This window comes from Synchiropus splendidus, chromosome 7 (assembly GCF_027744825.2).
Source record: "Synchiropus splendidus isolate RoL2022-P1 chromosome 7, RoL_Sspl_1.0, whole genome shotgun sequence".
Taxonomy (NCBI): Eukaryota; Metazoa; Chordata; class Actinopteri; order Syngnathiformes; family Callionymidae; genus Synchiropus; species Synchiropus splendidus.
This window is the reverse complement of record NC_071340.1, coordinates 20728194-20744839: the sequence shown is the minus strand read 5'-3', so window position 1 is coordinate 20744839 and position 16646 is coordinate 20728194. Positions and strand designations below refer to the sequence as shown.

At 42.0% G+C, this 16646-nt stretch overlaps 1 protein-coding gene across 2 annotated transcripts in view; it reads left to right on the top strand.

The window, feature by feature from the left end:
- The window catches only part of ncor2 (nuclear receptor corepressor 2), a 67690-nt gene that overhangs the window by 31949 nt on the left and 19095 nt on the right, over positions 1-16646 (top strand). For both annotated transcript variants that reach the window (XM_053869930.1, XM_053869929.1), the window contains exons 7-19: positions 2336-2392; positions 2490-2542; positions 3799-3865; positions 5495-5667; positions 5796-5886; positions 6247-6425; positions 6797-6851; positions 6935-7033; positions 8414-8556; positions 10428-10588; positions 11457-11519; positions 15456-15598; positions 15716-15854. In XM_053869930.1, coding sequence (XP_053725905.1) covers positions 2336-2392; positions 2490-2542; positions 3799-3865; positions 5495-5667; positions 5796-5886; positions 6247-6425; positions 6797-6851; positions 6935-7033; positions 8414-8556; positions 10428-10588; positions 11457-11519; positions 15456-15598; positions 15716-15854 — 1423 coding nt within the window. The remainder of the gene's footprint in view (positions 1-2335; positions 2393-2489; positions 2543-3798; positions 3866-5494; positions 5668-5795; positions 5887-6246; positions 6426-6796; positions 6852-6934; positions 7034-8413; positions 8557-10427; positions 10589-11456; positions 11520-15455; positions 15599-15715; positions 15855-16646) is intronic.

Sequence of the window (16646 nt, the reverse complement as noted above, 5' to 3'; positions counted from 1 at the left end):
CTGTTGGTATTTATTGGGGACTCAAACAGATTACAACACGTCAGCAATACACTACACTGAGATAAAGGTTTACAAGATAAGACCTTAACTGCTGTTTGTGATTCATTTTTCACCTCGCCCGTCACATCACATACGAGTGTGGGTGTCATTGAGTTAGAGAAGATTAATGTGAAAGGCTGGAAGTTTAAGAGTGACTCATGGCTTACTCCACAATGAAGCATGACCTCTGTAACACTTTCCACTTCCCTGTAGCCAGCAGGATGTACCCTGGCCCACTGCCTGCTGCCCAGTCTTGCTGTTTTTTCTCCTTCTTTGCCCCATTGACATCTACAACCTTAACATTTGCTGCATTCTCTTCAGTACTTGGTACTATTTTTGTTGTTGTGATATTAATATTACCAACGCAGTACTTTCTCCTATTGTTGACTATGCTTATATGAATATGGACACATATGGTTCAGTTTGACTGAAGCAATATGGTTCTCCTGAATGTTTGAATCCATAATAAGTAGGGGTTGAACAGTCATTATTGTGTTATTATTGTTAAATGATTGTAGTTTTTAAGCATATTATCCTCCTCATTTTGTGGCAACTACCTATTTTGAAAGATGTATATGCCACTAACCATTAACTGCAGTAAGCCAGCCAAATAATATGAACTGTATGTAAAAAAATATATACTGGAAAATAGATGGCAAGAAACATTGTCCTCTCTGATGGAAAATAAACAGCTGTTGCTGTGTTTTCCTTCAAGAGTCCAGGCAGCATGCTTGACTTTTACATCCATTCTACGATTAACATCTGTGTTCCCATACATTTTATCTGGCCAGTTGCTTTCAAACTCCTACGAAGTCTGCTCTGATCTATGTCCTTGTTTCTCAAACTCCGAAGTGGTAACTGCATCGGTATTGCAGGTTCCCTCTTGTCCTCTGTAAAAGAAAACATTGGAATGTGTAATGGAATATTATATGTCATTTTATCTTGTGTAAAACAGCAGTCCCTCTATCCGAAACCTGAGATGTGGTGGATGTTGTCATATTCGTTTTGTAGGCATTTTTACCTGTGTTTTCTGGTGTAGTTTAAGTTGTTGCATTGAAGTTGTGTATGGCCCTGTGGTGAATGTAGGCATTATCTACATCAGGATTTAAGTGTGTCCTGGATGCACCGCAGTAATCTTGTCCGTGTTTGTGAACATTTTAACACCCTGTTATAAGTACTCCACCTTTGATATGCATTTGCTGATGGATGCCTAGTGTTCTGGGAAGGCCTTTTTATTTATATACATACATACTTTTGTGATCGCAATCATATCAAACTGTTCATTTAACCCACAATATTCCAATTTATAATGCCATGTTTTTGATTGACCACTTTGTGTGAGCTACACATGTAGTGTGTAAACTGTGTGGTAGTGGAGGTTGCGTGAAAGTGGGACCCGGATTAGCAGTGCGTGAGTGCTCCCTTGCCCAAGTTGTAGCGTGAGTACTTGAATGATATTTCCCAAACGCCTCCTGTGTGGCATGACAGGGAAGATGGACTGAAAGGGACAAGGATGCAGCGCAGCGTCGCAGGAAGTGAACTGGAAAGGTCGACTCGTGCCAACACCGGAGCCTCACTGCTCACCTCAACTGCTTTTTTTTTCAACTCGGGGTTGCTGTCACCTCCACTGTTGCGCCTCCTTTTTGTTGATGCTATCTATTCCACATGGCTCACGACATAGTCTCTGATGGAAATGAATGGTGATGGAAATCAGCTGCGCATGTGGTGTTTCACTGTGGAGAGTCTTTTGATCGATAAAGGAAAGTACTGGGTGGTCTGAGGCATATGCAGCAGACAGTCACATATATTCTCAAGTACAGGGGAATAAAATTCGCAGGCATGTATTGGGTATTTCAGAGACACCAATGAGACTTTTTGCAGCTTATCTTCTTGACCTCGCACCCTTCTAACTACTGTTTTTTTCCACTGCCTTGAGTCACTAAAGGCTCGATAGTGAGATCTCCCTCTTATTTTCTTCCAATGGCTGTTACCCACAGCCAGCTTAATAGTTTTTTCCCTTCTATCTCTCCCACTCACTTTCTCTTCCACTCCTCCTTCCCTCCCGCTTGCTCTCTTCTCTTCTCAGGGGATGTGTGTAGTCATTTTTTTTCTCCAAGGAAAGGGGCTGTGGCTCTGCCTGAGTTAAAAGCTCTAATAATAGTCAGGGAATTCATCTCTCCAACCTTCATCCATCCTTTTAACGATCAAGTGAGCGTGCTCGCTGTGTTGCCGTGGTGATGACAGAGGTGCAGGCAGCCGGCTAATTTACTACTTCTGTTTATGTTCCTTTGAACAGAAAAAAGCTGAAGAAGCTCACAGAATACTGGAGGGACTGGGACCCAGGGTTGAACTGGTGAGTGCGCTTGAATATCTGTTTTCCTTCAGACCATTCCTTTTTCACCCTTTATGCAATAGAAGAGTCAATCTGTTGATAACCTGTTTCTCTGCAGCCTCTGTACAATCAGCCTTCGGACACCAAGCAGTATCATGAGAACATTAAAATGTAAGTCTTCTCCCAGTTCTTTTCAATGAGCTGTTTGTCTTAGTCATGCATGTTTTAGATCTCTTGATTTTTAAATATTTTTCACGACACATAAGTCATTTGCTGTGCTACGATTGATGACCATTTATTGCCATCAGATTTAATGGCTATAAATGATGCAGAGTGAAGCCACTGGTAAAGATAATTATTTGCAACAACAGTATTAACAACACTTCTCACTCGATCACATTAAACAGATTCAGTTAGCAGCCTCATTTAGTAGTTTCGACACAGGAGCTTTTCACCTCAACAAGCAAGACCTGACCTCTACATGACACTTCTGTCCTCACTTTTGTTTGATCACTGCATCATTTGATCTATCCGCGAGTGTGACAGCCATTCAGAGAATGCTTTCACTCTGTGTTTCTGTTATTAAATGTCACTGCTGTTCTGAACCTGCACAATAAAGTTCATTGTCTCACATTTAGTCCATTCAGAACAGATCACAGCAGATATGAGAGAAGCTCAAACCACTATTGAGTTACTCTTACAGCGACTTGCATGCATAGACACATGGGCATTGTACGAAATCACCAAATATCCTTGAGCTTTAAACTTGATTGAGATAAGAGGTTCTAACACAGAGCTTGAAATGTTGTGAGTACAGATCATAAAATAGTCTTTTGTAGGACTCATCCTTCGAGAGGATAGTGCTCCCACTGAGCTCAACAATTTCTGTTTATCATGAAGCTTATGCATGTGTATGTGTTCAAGAATCGCATTTTGTGTGGCAATTTTTTTTTGCGCAGGTTTAGGCTCAGCTGTTGCTTTGATTCAGCCAGGTTTTTGTCTCAAGTACTTGAAATCGAGAGATATGGATGCTGTATGTTTTTAACATCTTGCCTGGGCTCTAATTGTACTGTCCTTGCCCATGACCTGATAGGCTCTGTGGAATAGCTGGGGTGACTAATGTTGAAAGAGATTGCATTAGTCGGGAATTTGACCTTACAACAGACAGATTAAGTGTCAAGAATAAAACAGTTTTCAACTAAAGAGAGAGAAACTGTGCGGCTGCCCAGGCAGATTACTGTCCTGACCTTTAGGTGAAGCAGCTTTCTTTTGTTTCCCTATACACATATGTTGTGAATGTTTGAATATAAGTAAATGTTGATTCACTGGTATATGATTTTATGAGTCACTGGTTATGAGCGTGGAGGGTGTGAAGCATCAATATGTTTGTAGCACAGTTTTCCTTACCTCCTTGTTTTATCTTCCAGAAACCAGGCAATGAGGAAGAAACTCATCTTGTATTTCAAACGGCGAAATCATGCTCGTAAGCAGTGGGTAAGTAGATGACTCAACATTTCTGACTCTTTTGGGTCTGATTGATTAGTAGTGTGAAAGTGGGTCAGTTTCTTTTTGGAGTGGACAATTTAGGGAGAGCAGAATGAAGCTCCAGTCGCCATTGTTTAAAGAATTCTCGTGGATGTATTATCAACATGTTTGTGCGACTGCAACGTCCAGTGAGCACTGTAATTGGGGTTAAACTGGCTCAGTTTGGACGTGCGCCTGCCTGTGATTCAGGGAGATCGAGCCAAGGAGCATAACAATAAATAAACAATGGATAACTCTGGAGATAACTTCTGCTCAACATTAGAAGATAACAGTCGTCTCAGAGTAGTTATTTTTTCAGCTACATAAAACTGTTCACAATAAAAAACGTCAGGGGCATCTATAAATGACGACGGCAAACTGTTTCCAAGTACTCCTTTTGAATCATAGCGGTTCCTCAACCACTTAATATAGAGGCTTTTCCTGTCAGCTAAGCTACTGTTCACTTCAAATATTCATTTTCTTTTTGTAAAAGCAAGCTTCAAGCCCCTGTGAAGTGAGATAACAAAATACTGACAACGATAGACACATTTTTCAGTGGTTAAGTGAAGCATACAGATGTAGTCCCAGACTTAAGGATGAGCCTCGGCTTCCTTTGATTCCAGATTTTTTTTTAAATAGTCAATACATTATATCAGCCCTAAATCTTGAATGGAATTTTCCTTTTCTCCTCCGAAGCATTTGAAAGCTGTGTAACCAGTGCAGCAGCAGTGACCATTACTTGTCTTCATAATATTGAGCATGTTGCTGACAGAAGCGTTTTGTCATGGTTCATTGTCTGGGGTTTGCTCTGTTCTCTCAAGTGGGGAGAGGTGGAGTCTTGTGGGCAAAGTGTGGCAAGACATCACCCTCTGCTTTATGAGCCCACTGGGGGTTGTGTCTCAGCTAAGGTTAATGGTCTGGTTTACTGCCAACCTGTGAAGGCTGGAGTCGGAAAGCAGCCTGTGGGCTGTCGTCTGCTCAAGTCAAGGCTCAAACCCAGACTCCCCACTGAATAATAAAATTTAATGTGATTCTTTCTGTCCAATAATTGGTTAAAAAGACATATTGTGGGTTTTTGCAAAGAGAACTAGTTGGTTATTATGAGGTGAGTATGTGTGACTTTGGAAACTGAATGGAAGGTTCTGACTTTATTGTCAATGTTATAGTAATAAATTGAATACAATACCAAAACTGTTCTGCAATAGTTCTGCTGTCATGATGGTCAGAACAACAGTGCAGTGCAGGGCCTTTAACCTTCGTGATGGGAGTGACAGGATCATAAATGATCTTTGCCAGAGTCGTGCATGATCTTCACAATTAGTCAACCCATCCTGTTAATCTTACACATATTATGGGTGATAAAATTCTTTCAGTAGTTAGTTTAGTTTTAATCACAACTAACAATCCAGATTCACGTTTGTCCTTGTTCGAGAGCAAGGTGTTTTGTCTTCAATGAGCTGTTGTACTTTAAAAGTACAACACATGTACAATAAATTGTGTTTATCTACTATATCTGCAAATTAACGCATATTGAGGATATATAAAAATATTTTTCCAAATTTTGAATGCAGTAGCTGAGCTATTTCCCTGCCATTGTAGGAACAGAAATTCTGCCAGCGCTATGACCAGCTGATGGAAGCCTGGGAGAAGAAGGTGGAGCGCATCGAAAACAACCCACGGCGTCGAGCCAAGGAGAGCAAGGTTCGGGAGTACTACGAGAAACAGTTTCCAGAGATCCGCAAGCAAAGAGAGATGCAGGAGCGGATGCAGAGGTGCGATTCAACTTCAACACCAGAACAAAATTAAAGTTAAACAGAGAGAGAAAATATTGACATTTAGCTTTGGTTGTTACTGAATCTAACAATATTAACATGGCATTTTTCTCGTTTTTCTTTTTTAGCCGTGTCGGGCAGCGCGGTGGTTTGGCCTCATCTGCTGCTCGCAGTGAGCATGAGGTCTCCGAAATCATTGATGGACTATCAGAGCATGAGGTGAGCCTTCAATTTTTAAAAGAATGCTGTCCACTTTTGCTTTAAAATGAATTGATCGTACATTGTTATTGGTTATATGTTACAGTTTTTTCTCTCAGTGGACTTTTAAGATAGCTGTTTTTTAATATTGCCAGTGTTGAATTTGTACATCACTCTTAAACCTGAGAATGGGAGATTACACTTCCATATAAATAATAGGTTTATGTGTTATTTTAGGTCCTTACAGTCTCCAAATAATAATGATTAAGAAGTGTCTGTGCTGCACATTGTTATTGAAGGGAGAAATAGATTCTGGAGATGCACATCTTTGCATCCAAGTTCTTCATGTTTTCCCTTTTTCTCGCCGACTGCGTAATGCAGAACACAGAGAAGCAAATGCGTCAGCTGGCGGTTATCCCCCCGATGCTGTTCGACGCTGAACAACAGCGGATCAAGTTCATCAACATGAACGGATTGATGGACGACCCCATGAAGGTGTACAAGGATCGGCAGGTCATGAACATGTGGAGCGAGCAAGAGAAAGACACGTTCAGAGAGAAGTGAGTCTCACCTGTGCAATTGATCAATTACTTTCCTCTCTGGAGAAGGCTTTAGGTCATGTGATCACAGAGGGAAGTTAACTTTCTGCTAGTGGCTGATAAAGGGTCGCAATGTAGTGGGTACGGAAGTGAGTCTTTCCACTTGCACGGGAGTGAGTGGAGGCGTTTCAAGCTGGAAGATGGAATCTCTCCCACACAGTACAACCTGTTACTTTGGAGTCTCTGTAGTCGAACAAAAACCTTTTTATGGTCATTAAGTGCACTGTGCTGCTCTGAGTTTTTTATTGAGATGTATTTGTTATTTGCCTATGCTTATATGGGCATAATGAAGTCTTTCTATGGTGGTCTGATCAATTCCACTGCTTCCACAGGTTCATTCAGCACCCCAAAAACTTTGGTCTGATTGCATCTTTTCTTGAGAGAAAGGTAGGGATTCTTTTCTCTTATTCCATATTCTGTCGTATGCAAGTCATATTTATGAATTAATCACATGGTTCTTTTTTGTCCAGACGGTAGCCGAGTGTGTGCTTTTTTACTATCTGACCAAAAAGAATGAGAACTACAAGAACATTGTGCGAAGGAGCTACAGACGCAGAGGAAGAAGTCAGGTAAACAGTTTCTACTCTCCCTACATCTATACTTGTTGAAACCCTCCAGACTCACAAAATAGTACTAGAAACTACTTCTTTGAGTTTGAGCAAATAAATATTAAGAGTTTAGTGAGTTGACCTTGATGGTAAAAACATGCCCTAACTTTTCTCTAAGTCTCTCATAACATGGTGCTATATTACAGACAATATATAAGCAACACAGTTAAAGAGTTGAGGGATTTTACTTATTTAATGAAACATGTTTTTGGTGCAGTTATTAGTTACAACTTTAGTATTGTTGTCAAATAAAGCAGATTTTGGTTGATCTTACTACATCAATTAATAATCAGAATATTTGACATACAAAATTTTAAGTCTTAAGTGACTTGTTTTTCACCCACCTCTGGTACACATAAGACAATAACGGAATGTTGTTTGTTCCTATTAAGCCAGTGTGGATGATGATTTATTATTGCAAGACCAGTGGTCAGACTGTCTGTCTGCATTCGCTTCAACCCTCACCCCAGAAGCCCAGACAGACAGGAAGCTGTATGGGAAGTGGCTCTTTGTGCTTTACAAAAAAATCTATAGCCTTCAGAAGTGGGCTGTCATTTACATGGCAGGCTACAGTTTAGATTAGGGAATGTATATTTTCACAAGTGAACTACTTAGGCTAAAATGTTGCCAACACACATATGACTATCGTCAACCATTATAAAATCTGCTCTCTTCTTCAGTTAGACCATGGAGCGGTCAATGAACGTTCACTTTAAACGACACAGTTATTACTCACTAGAATCGAAAACATGCAAGCAATTACTTTATTTTTAGATTTTGAAGAGATTTCTATATTGTTTAAAATTGATTGTTTAAAATGAGATTTCCAGTGATAGTTAACATTTATGTATTTATGATTGTGTCTACTGTCTGTGGTTAGTGTTGATTTTTAAAACAAACGCCTCCTCACCCTGTAAATCCTGCGTCTTTTAAAAACCGACTGACACTGTGAAGTAACCAGCTGCACTTAGTTGAGGTTTTCGTAAATTATGGATGGCAGAGAACCACCTGTTAGTTAATTGGGACAAAACATTTTTATATGGCCTCAAGCTGAGAGAGTAAACAATTCCTGGCTCCTAATCACTGCAAATGAGATGGAAATCGTCTTTCAATGTGTTTGGTGCCTTAACATGTGGTGGTAGACCTAAAGAACACACCACGACTTTTGTGGGAGGAGGACCATCTTCAATGACTAAAAACAAAAATAGCCTTTGTATTTTTTCTTATTATAGCGTAAGTGAGCTGAATTAACAGTAACTTGTTTTTTTTTTTTCATCTTTACCCAGATATGTGGCGTTAGCCTTTGTGTCGTGACACTTTATTGTGTTCCTTTCTCCGCAGCATGGCCAGCAGCAGCAACAGCAGCAACAGCAAGTGAACCGAAACAGCCAGGAAGAGAAGGAGAAGGAGAAAGAGGAGAAGGAAAAAGAGGGAGAGAGGGATGAATATAAAAATGAAACAGAAGATAAAGAAGATGGAATGAAGTGAGTAACTTTTAATGGATAACATTTTCTATGATCTCATTTGACAAATGGAGTGACCTATTGTAATCTTGGAAGTAATCATTGTGTACTCTTTTATTACTCTCCATTCACTCCACTGCTCGGAGGGATTAAAAGCAGTTTGTTTGGTGTGGGAAGTGGAAGCTGGTAAAACAGTTGCGACTCAATTGCAAGTAAACTTTCCACCATTAAAAACAGACTTTTGTTTTGCTGCCCCTATATCAGTGAGATGACAGGTAGACTGTTGTATTGTTTTCCCATGATCTGAGATTGTAGTGGGAGTCAATAAACAGTGAGATGAAGGTACTGGTTAGGTTGGTGTGGGTGAGTGATGTGGGCGTTTATAGGAACATTTGCAACAAAAGATTCAGTATTAAAGGGGTAGTCATGCTGTTTTGTCCTCCTTTAAAATGAATGGATACTAGTTAGTGGCAGTTTCCGCTCTGGCGAACATCATGTTTGATGCTCACAATTCTGCATTGTAATTGAAGCAACAATATTGCTTTTTGTTAATTCCGCTAAAAACAGTATGTGACACTGAATTAAATCCGGAGACCCAAATTATTTGTAGAAACAGGCTACAGTTATTCTTGTTTAGTACACGTAAACCCCCATCTGACATGATGGATACAAAGCTCATTCTATAGATGCAAGGAGTTCATTATAGCTACAGTTTTCCTGAGTCTACAAAGTCTGCATTGTCAGTTTGATTGGAGATACTGCACTGCAAGTGTATGAGGGGATCAGGCTGACCCAATTTTAGTTCCAGTCAAGAAAACTGGACAGAACTGGGTGGTGTGGGTGAGTTAGCCCAACTTCCCACCAAATAGCTCGAGTCCTCCTCTTTAGTTAAGTAAATGTCAGAGCGCTCTGGAGTATATTGTTGAGGATGTGTCTGCACCAGAGATGTTGTCGCTCAGGTCATAATCTGTTCATCATGAACACCTCACACCTTTATTCAAACAGTTACTGCAGTGCTTCTTAACCCACATCAGGAAATTTTTGTTTTTGTTGTGTAGATATTTTTTATTGTTCATAATAATATTAAGTGTGTAGTTAATTAAGTATTAAGTGTGAGGTCGTGTCTGTCGAAAATGTTACTTGTCAAATACAAATTGCTTATCACCAAGTTTTCAAATGGTATTCTTCCAAAGAACAATGTGTCCATTGTGTTTGTGTCGTTTATGTTTCGTATGCTAAAGCTTGGCTACAGTGATGTTTTTTTGAAGTATTCATTGCGTCAGACTGCTCAACAAGTGTAGGAGATGTGAGTGACGGGTCATTTTCTGTTCACTTGCTCCCATGCTAAAAGGTGCGTATGAAGTCATTGTGTGTGTTATGAAAGTGGAGACCAGGGGACTCTCGGTCCCTGCAAGCTCTGCAGTCTCTCTTGTCACCCCTGGCCCATCTGGCTTGTCTATATTTAGACCGCCACCAGCCCCTCTCAGCAAGATTAATGGAGCTCAGGGAAGATGAATGAAGGAGCACTGAGTTCAATCTGTGACTGTCTCCTAGCATCAAATTGTTCTGTTACCCGCTGCTGTATTTCTATATTTGAGCAACGGGAACATGGGGATCTGGATTAAAGATATTTCTCCAGCGGCTCTTGAATATTTCAGAAATATTTCCTGAAATCATGCTGGTTATTTTGTTTCGTCTTGCTTTTATGAGGTTCTCATGGGCAAGATTTGTTTTTTTTTTAGGATTTTATAAGTTGACTTTCTGTAAAAGAGTCTGCTATTATTTATTGCTATTTATTAGAAGTTTATTCTATTAAAGGTCCACCTTAAACTTTAAGTTACCCACAGCATTAGTGGGCCATGTCACATTGATAATTATTTGTTCCTCCACAGGGATGACACATCAGGAGAAGATGCAGAGGACAAAGAACCTACAGTTGCGATCAAGGGTCGCCGCACAGCAAACAGTCAGGGGCGCCGCAAGGGCCGCATCACCCGCTCTATGACCAGTGAAGTGGAGGAGACGACCACACCACCCCTCAACAATGAGCTTGGTCAGTCTTGGCACCAAATCAGAGCCTATTAGCTCGATTTTCTGATGTTATTTACCATCAGAGCAATTTTTAGACACTAATTGGGGTTAGCACAGCGGCGTGCACGTGAGACGATTAGATTTTCTGCACGATTCTGTGCGGAAGAAGATCAATATTCACTTCAAATACCAGCTTCTGAATTAGTCCAAATGTTATTTATGAATGAGGATGGCTCATTTACATCTGAGCTATTTTGATTGACGCCACAAGAGAGCACCATATCTCCAGACGTGCGCAATTTTTTATAACCATTTCAAGTCTAATATCTTGAGAATGACGTCATAGATGGTTCAAGTCAAGTCAAGTCAAATCAGATCAAATATCATTTCTTACACTTTTTTTTGCTGCAGACATTCATTTCATGTCCCCGCAGTTTTGTGTTCATTCTCCAACCTGGGAATCCCCATGTGACCTGAGGCTGTGAAGCGATCCCCCTCCCTGTTTCGTTCCGTTGTTCTGCTTGGATCACTGCTATCTGACCTACTGTACACAAAGAGACAGAAAAGTGACTACATGTGAGCGGGGATGATGATCAGGGTCACACTGGCTGAAAGCCTTTACAGGGAACTAGCCAGTTGTTATGTCTATAATCATTAACTGACTTTTCTCCTTGAATTTCCTGCTTCCTCGGTCTAAAATAAATCATCCCTTGAGACATACAGTCCCGCACCAGCCGACAGGATGGTCTGCCCTGCCCCCACCACTTTATTTCGTCACTAATTTTTCTTTCCTTGTGTCACTCCCTTGCTGATTTGGTGACAACTGTCCACCTCCCCGCCCCAACCCCTTTCTAACTTCATGTTTTTTTTTTTCTCTCCTTTTCAAACAGCCAATCTGGAGATGAATGAGAGCTCTCGTTGGACAGAAGAAGAAATGGAAACTGCCAAAAAAGGTAATGCCTGATTGTAGATGAAAAACAGGAGCGAAGTATGTTGCAGCTGAAAAGTCGTAGTTTTAAATGTGGTTTGGAGCTGTGTTTGTTTAAAGCCGATCAACTATGAGCTTGCAACTTCCTGTAAATGAAGCAGCAGCTGCCACGTGCTGCAGCGTTCTGTCTGAGTACATGCGTAAGTCTGGACCGGCACTGTTGCTCTTTGGAGCAGCGTCCACCCTCTCTGGGTCAAGGCAACTTCTCTTTTATCAGCCTGGCTGTAAAGTCTGCCTCTTATCAGTTGGCCTCCGCAGAGCGGCAGTCATTAACTTGCCTGTTTATTGTCTCTGACTAAAGATTATAACTTAGCCAATGACCGATCCACAGATGTCACATCTCCTCACACTGACACCAGGAGACCGTGCCTGGTGAGTGTGTGCTGTTGTGCAAGCTGTTCCGTTGCTGATTAGGTGGTGTTCTTGCACAGTGTTCTATTGAGTGTGACGCTGCAGCAATAGGATTCCCTAATGTTTGATTAAAAGCGCTGTGTTTTCAGTGAAGATACCCCATAATTCTTGGAACAATAATGTGCAGTTGACTCAAATACTGAGTGGAACTACAAATCAATCTACTGCAGCCAGGTTCAGTGTATGGTCAGTTGGTTTTATATTTCAATTTGGGTGACATTTATGCAAAGAAGTTTTCACACCCAGTCTGTGTGGGTTTGTATGTTAGGGGGTTATTTTGCCATAACTAAAAACAGCCCTGTGTAGTAATCCCGGTTAATATCTTCAGTTCCATTCTCCTGCTGCAGGATTAGTGGGACGCTCCATCCCAGAGGATTAGCCAGGCAGCTCAGTGGGAGGAGAGGTTCTACGAAGTGCTTATGTAACTGCAACCACAGAGCACCAGCGATGGCACCGAGTCTAGATTAGGAAATTGTTCATTTCTCATGAGCTAAGCTGGCCGTATTTCAGCTCGATAAGGCACCTGAGTGAAGCAACAAAATGTTTGACCAAGGATGGAGCAGGATACACCTTTTTCTGGTATTAAAATTTATGCAGATGTATTCTGGGAGAGGTAAACTAGTCCTTGATATTTATCAGATGTGCTGCTTCAGTGCTTGTTCTTTCATCAGCCATCGATATAAGCACACTTGTTGCACTTTTGCACATACGTGTGTGTGTGTGTGTGTGCCGTATGATTTGCACTTGCATGGGTCGTATGTGCACCCTTTATGTAAGTGCTCTAATCTGGCAGGCTTTGCTCCGGTGCACAGAGGCAGCTGGATCATGGCCGCTGCCCCATGAGTGGGGAGAACAGGTTTAAGCAAACAGGTAGAAGAGTGATACATTTCTGTTTCACTTCCACTGTTGCTCTGTCTTCTGCTTCTTGTTCTGTCCATCTCCCCCGGTTGGGAAATGGCAGTGGTCCAGATTGGCAAGAGCTGTGGAAGAATTGGCAAGCAAAAGTTTCCCTCAGTCACTTTCTCTCTCTCTCACACTCAGTGTTGTTATACACTAGAGAGAGGTCACATTCAAGATGAAAAGCAGGTCAGTCAGGAAAAATGTGAAAGCCTTTATGCTTTCTCATGGTATCAACATCAACTCCCTCGCTCCCCCTGTGTCTCCCTCCTTTCTCTCTGTGCTAACTCTCCACTTCTGTATCTTTCCCCTTTTCTCTATTGTTTCTTTGGCTTCTCTCTCTCCTCCCCTTCTGCCTCTCTTTATCACCCCTTTCCCTGTTCTGTGTTTACACTTGGACTGCCTGAGTGTGTGGTTGTGTCTGTGTATTAACAAGAGAGACTGAAAGAGCAAGTTGAAGTGAGTGTGCACTCACTCATGCGTTTGTGTGTGCAATCGGTTGCTATGTGTGCGTGCGTACCGTGGTGCCTGCTGGCAGAGTGAAGTAGGGGGAGGGACGGACTGACTGGAGAGAGAGAGAGAGAGAGAAAGAGAGAGGGTGGGAGGAAAGGAGGGCGGTAGCAGGGGAGGGAGGGGAGAAAAGAGAGATAGAGGAGAGATCAGATGAGGGTAGAGTGAGAGGAAGAGCACCGCCCCACAGTCCCACTTTCATGTGGAAGTCTTCCCAGACGACCGCCATTGGGGAGAGACACGGCAGAGAAGAACAGACAAGGACTTACTGGAGCGTGGGGAGAGGAAAGAAGAGGAGAAGCCAGGAGCATGTGCTTTTTTGAGGCATGTCAACTTGACACGGGCTCAAGTATCAAGCCAGCTGGCAGGAAGAGTGCAGAGACGGAGTTGTTTTCATCTCCACTCCGGATCGGAAGGCCCATCCCTGAAGAGCTTCCCGGCCCTCCAGAGATCAGATCATCTGATAGCGTTCGTCAGAGCAGCACCACGAGACGGCGGCTGGAGTGATAGGCATGTGACAGCCACCGAAAACTACTTTCCGAGTCCACCAGGTGTTGGTTGGACTTTCTGTGGGAGGAGCTTAATGCGATATAGGCTTTTCAGTGGTTGTGGAGCTACCACCTGCTTCAGTAATGCTACAGCTGATTGGTTGTCTGTTCCATGCGTGTTGCTGCAGCAACCTTGCATTAAGCAAAACTTCTAAAGACTGTTATATGTGCCATTGAACAAGCTAGGTAGGTTAAATCAAGGGCTTTATGGAGCTCACACTAAACATGTGTTTAATGTGTAACTTTTTTATTGTGAGGTCATGTTGTTTGAAGTTTGACTTGTGACTGACTTTTTTTGCCCTCAACGCAGTCTGTTTCAGGCTGGCTTTGACAACCATTCCCAGTGATGCATTAAGTGATGGCAATGAATTTTTTAGCAAAAATGAATCATCTACTTTGGTGTACGCTGTGAGATATGCCTGTTTCTTAAATCCGTATTTCTTACTGCGTCACTTCCATAGGACTCTGGATCACAATAGGCAGATCACAATCACTGATTTAAAAGAAAAACTCAATATTTTTAGTCGTGTGATGAGTGCTCTGTTCCAAAAAGTTTCACTGGTGAATGATTGAGCTCCTCTGACTCCAAGTAGAACTGCTGCTTCATGTCTTCTGGGTGTCTCATTTAGAGTACATGCTGACCTTATTCTGGAGGTTTGTCTGACTGGGCTGGCAAGCCTGGGGAGACCCAGAAACAGATGTAGGCGTTACAGCTATCCTCTGGCATCAAATGGTTTTTTGGACCCTTCACTTGATGGAACTTGAACCACTGCTGAGACTTATGATTCCTGGTATTTCAGAGAGTTCTGTTCAATCACTTACGGTTGAGGGAAAGGTAGTAAACAGGTGTCCGTTGCTCTCATTTGGCAGTGCGCGTGGTTAGTTGTCCTACTGCCTCCATTAAGTGATGAGATGCAGAGACCTCTGAACTCTTGTCCATGATTATCCCGAGAGGTGTTGGCTTTCTGCCTGATAATAACACCTCCAACCATTTGAGACTGTCCTGCTGCCAGGACCTGTCAGTCTGGCACAGGAAGCGGGTGGGTGGTGTAGGTTAAGCCTCTTACAGCACACACTGTTAATGAGTTGCCATTAGCTAACAGTCGACCCCAGAGAGGACTCGCCAGAGCAAAAAAAATATCTTTGCTGTCTTTCATGCTGACTTGTCAGCCGCTCACTTGCTCTTGAGACGCTGCGTGTACTCTGCATCGTTGTGCGCGTGCGTGTTTCATGACAGGTTGATCCATCACAGCTCCGGCCCAGCAGGTGCCCGCAGACTCTTGTGTAAGGCACAATCATGTGGTTCATTGAGTAAAGGACCGGGTTTTCCTGGTACTGGGTCACATCAAAGACAGCCAAAATATGACACAAATTAACCTTGTGGGAGTCAGATGTATTATTGGTGTGGACACCACTGCCCTTTCAATATCTTGCGCGGCAAGTGGCTGCCGAACACAAAAACTGTGCAAAGATCGATGTGAGCATTAAGTAAATGCTGCTTCTAAAATGTGCTATATCCCCTTTGGTTCATTCAGGTCTTCTCCAGTATGGGAGGAATTGGTCTGCTATTGCCAAGATGGTGGGATCAAAATCTGTGTCACAGTGCAAGAACTTCTACTTCAACTACAAAAAGAGGCAAAAACTGGATGAAATCCTGCAGCAGCATAAAATGAAATCGGTAAGATGGGAAAATATTCTGGAATTACACATGTGCCGACAGAAATACCTCACGAGAAGGAATGAATTTAGTTTTTGCAGTCCTTCAAGTTTTTCATTGGTGTTGATTTTGACTCAGGAGAAGGAGCGGAAGGCCCGCCGTCGGGGTAAAGCCCTCCAGAATGAAGAGACCAGCACCACATACCCAGCAGAGGAGGAAGAGATGGAGGGCTCAGGGGCAAGCGGCAATGAAGAAGAGGCCCAGGAAGATGGGGAAGGTAAATATTTGTTGTGTTCAGGGGAATATGATTCTAATAGTAATGTCAAGGAAGATGAGAAATCGAGACAAGTGAATTGAAAAGATAAAGAGTCAACACAAGTTGACTTCTCGTTGCACTCATGAAGTAATAAGAACCAGCTTTTCTAACGTGACTTAATGCGATACCTTTCTTTGTAATTGTAAATGTGCAACAATAAACACTTGGTGAACATATATGATTGAAACTTGGCTGGTTGAAGGGTTGAGATAATCAAGTATTGTCCCAGGCTTGACCATGAGTGTTCAAGGATGTGAATTGACTTTTAAATCTTGTGAAATAAATGTGTCAACATGAACTCTATCCCTCTAATATTTCAATCTATTAACACTCCCTCTTTGTGTTGCATTGATGTCTTTTAGTATAAATGCCATTTTAGAATTATCCAGAGCCAAAAGTCTTGTTCTGCTACCCTGTAGCCAACATCTCACATGATTAATACATTAATTTATGGCTTTTTCCTTAAAGATTTCTTGTAGAAAATGGAGTACAAAGTCATGGCGGCATGGCCGCTTAAACCTTCTCTTGAACGGCTGTCCAAAATTATGATGGTGTCTGCTGATAGTTGTTGTGTTTGTCACCGCAGATCAGCAAAGCTGTGTATAATTCTCTGTGTCATCCAAATTGGGTTTTGTGTTGTGCCAGTATTGGAACTTGATTAAGCAGAGCCGTGGCAGTGTGAAGAGTCTGGCTTACCACTCAAATCGTGAAACTATAGAAGAGAGGGAGAGTAAGGAGGGAGACAAACAACAA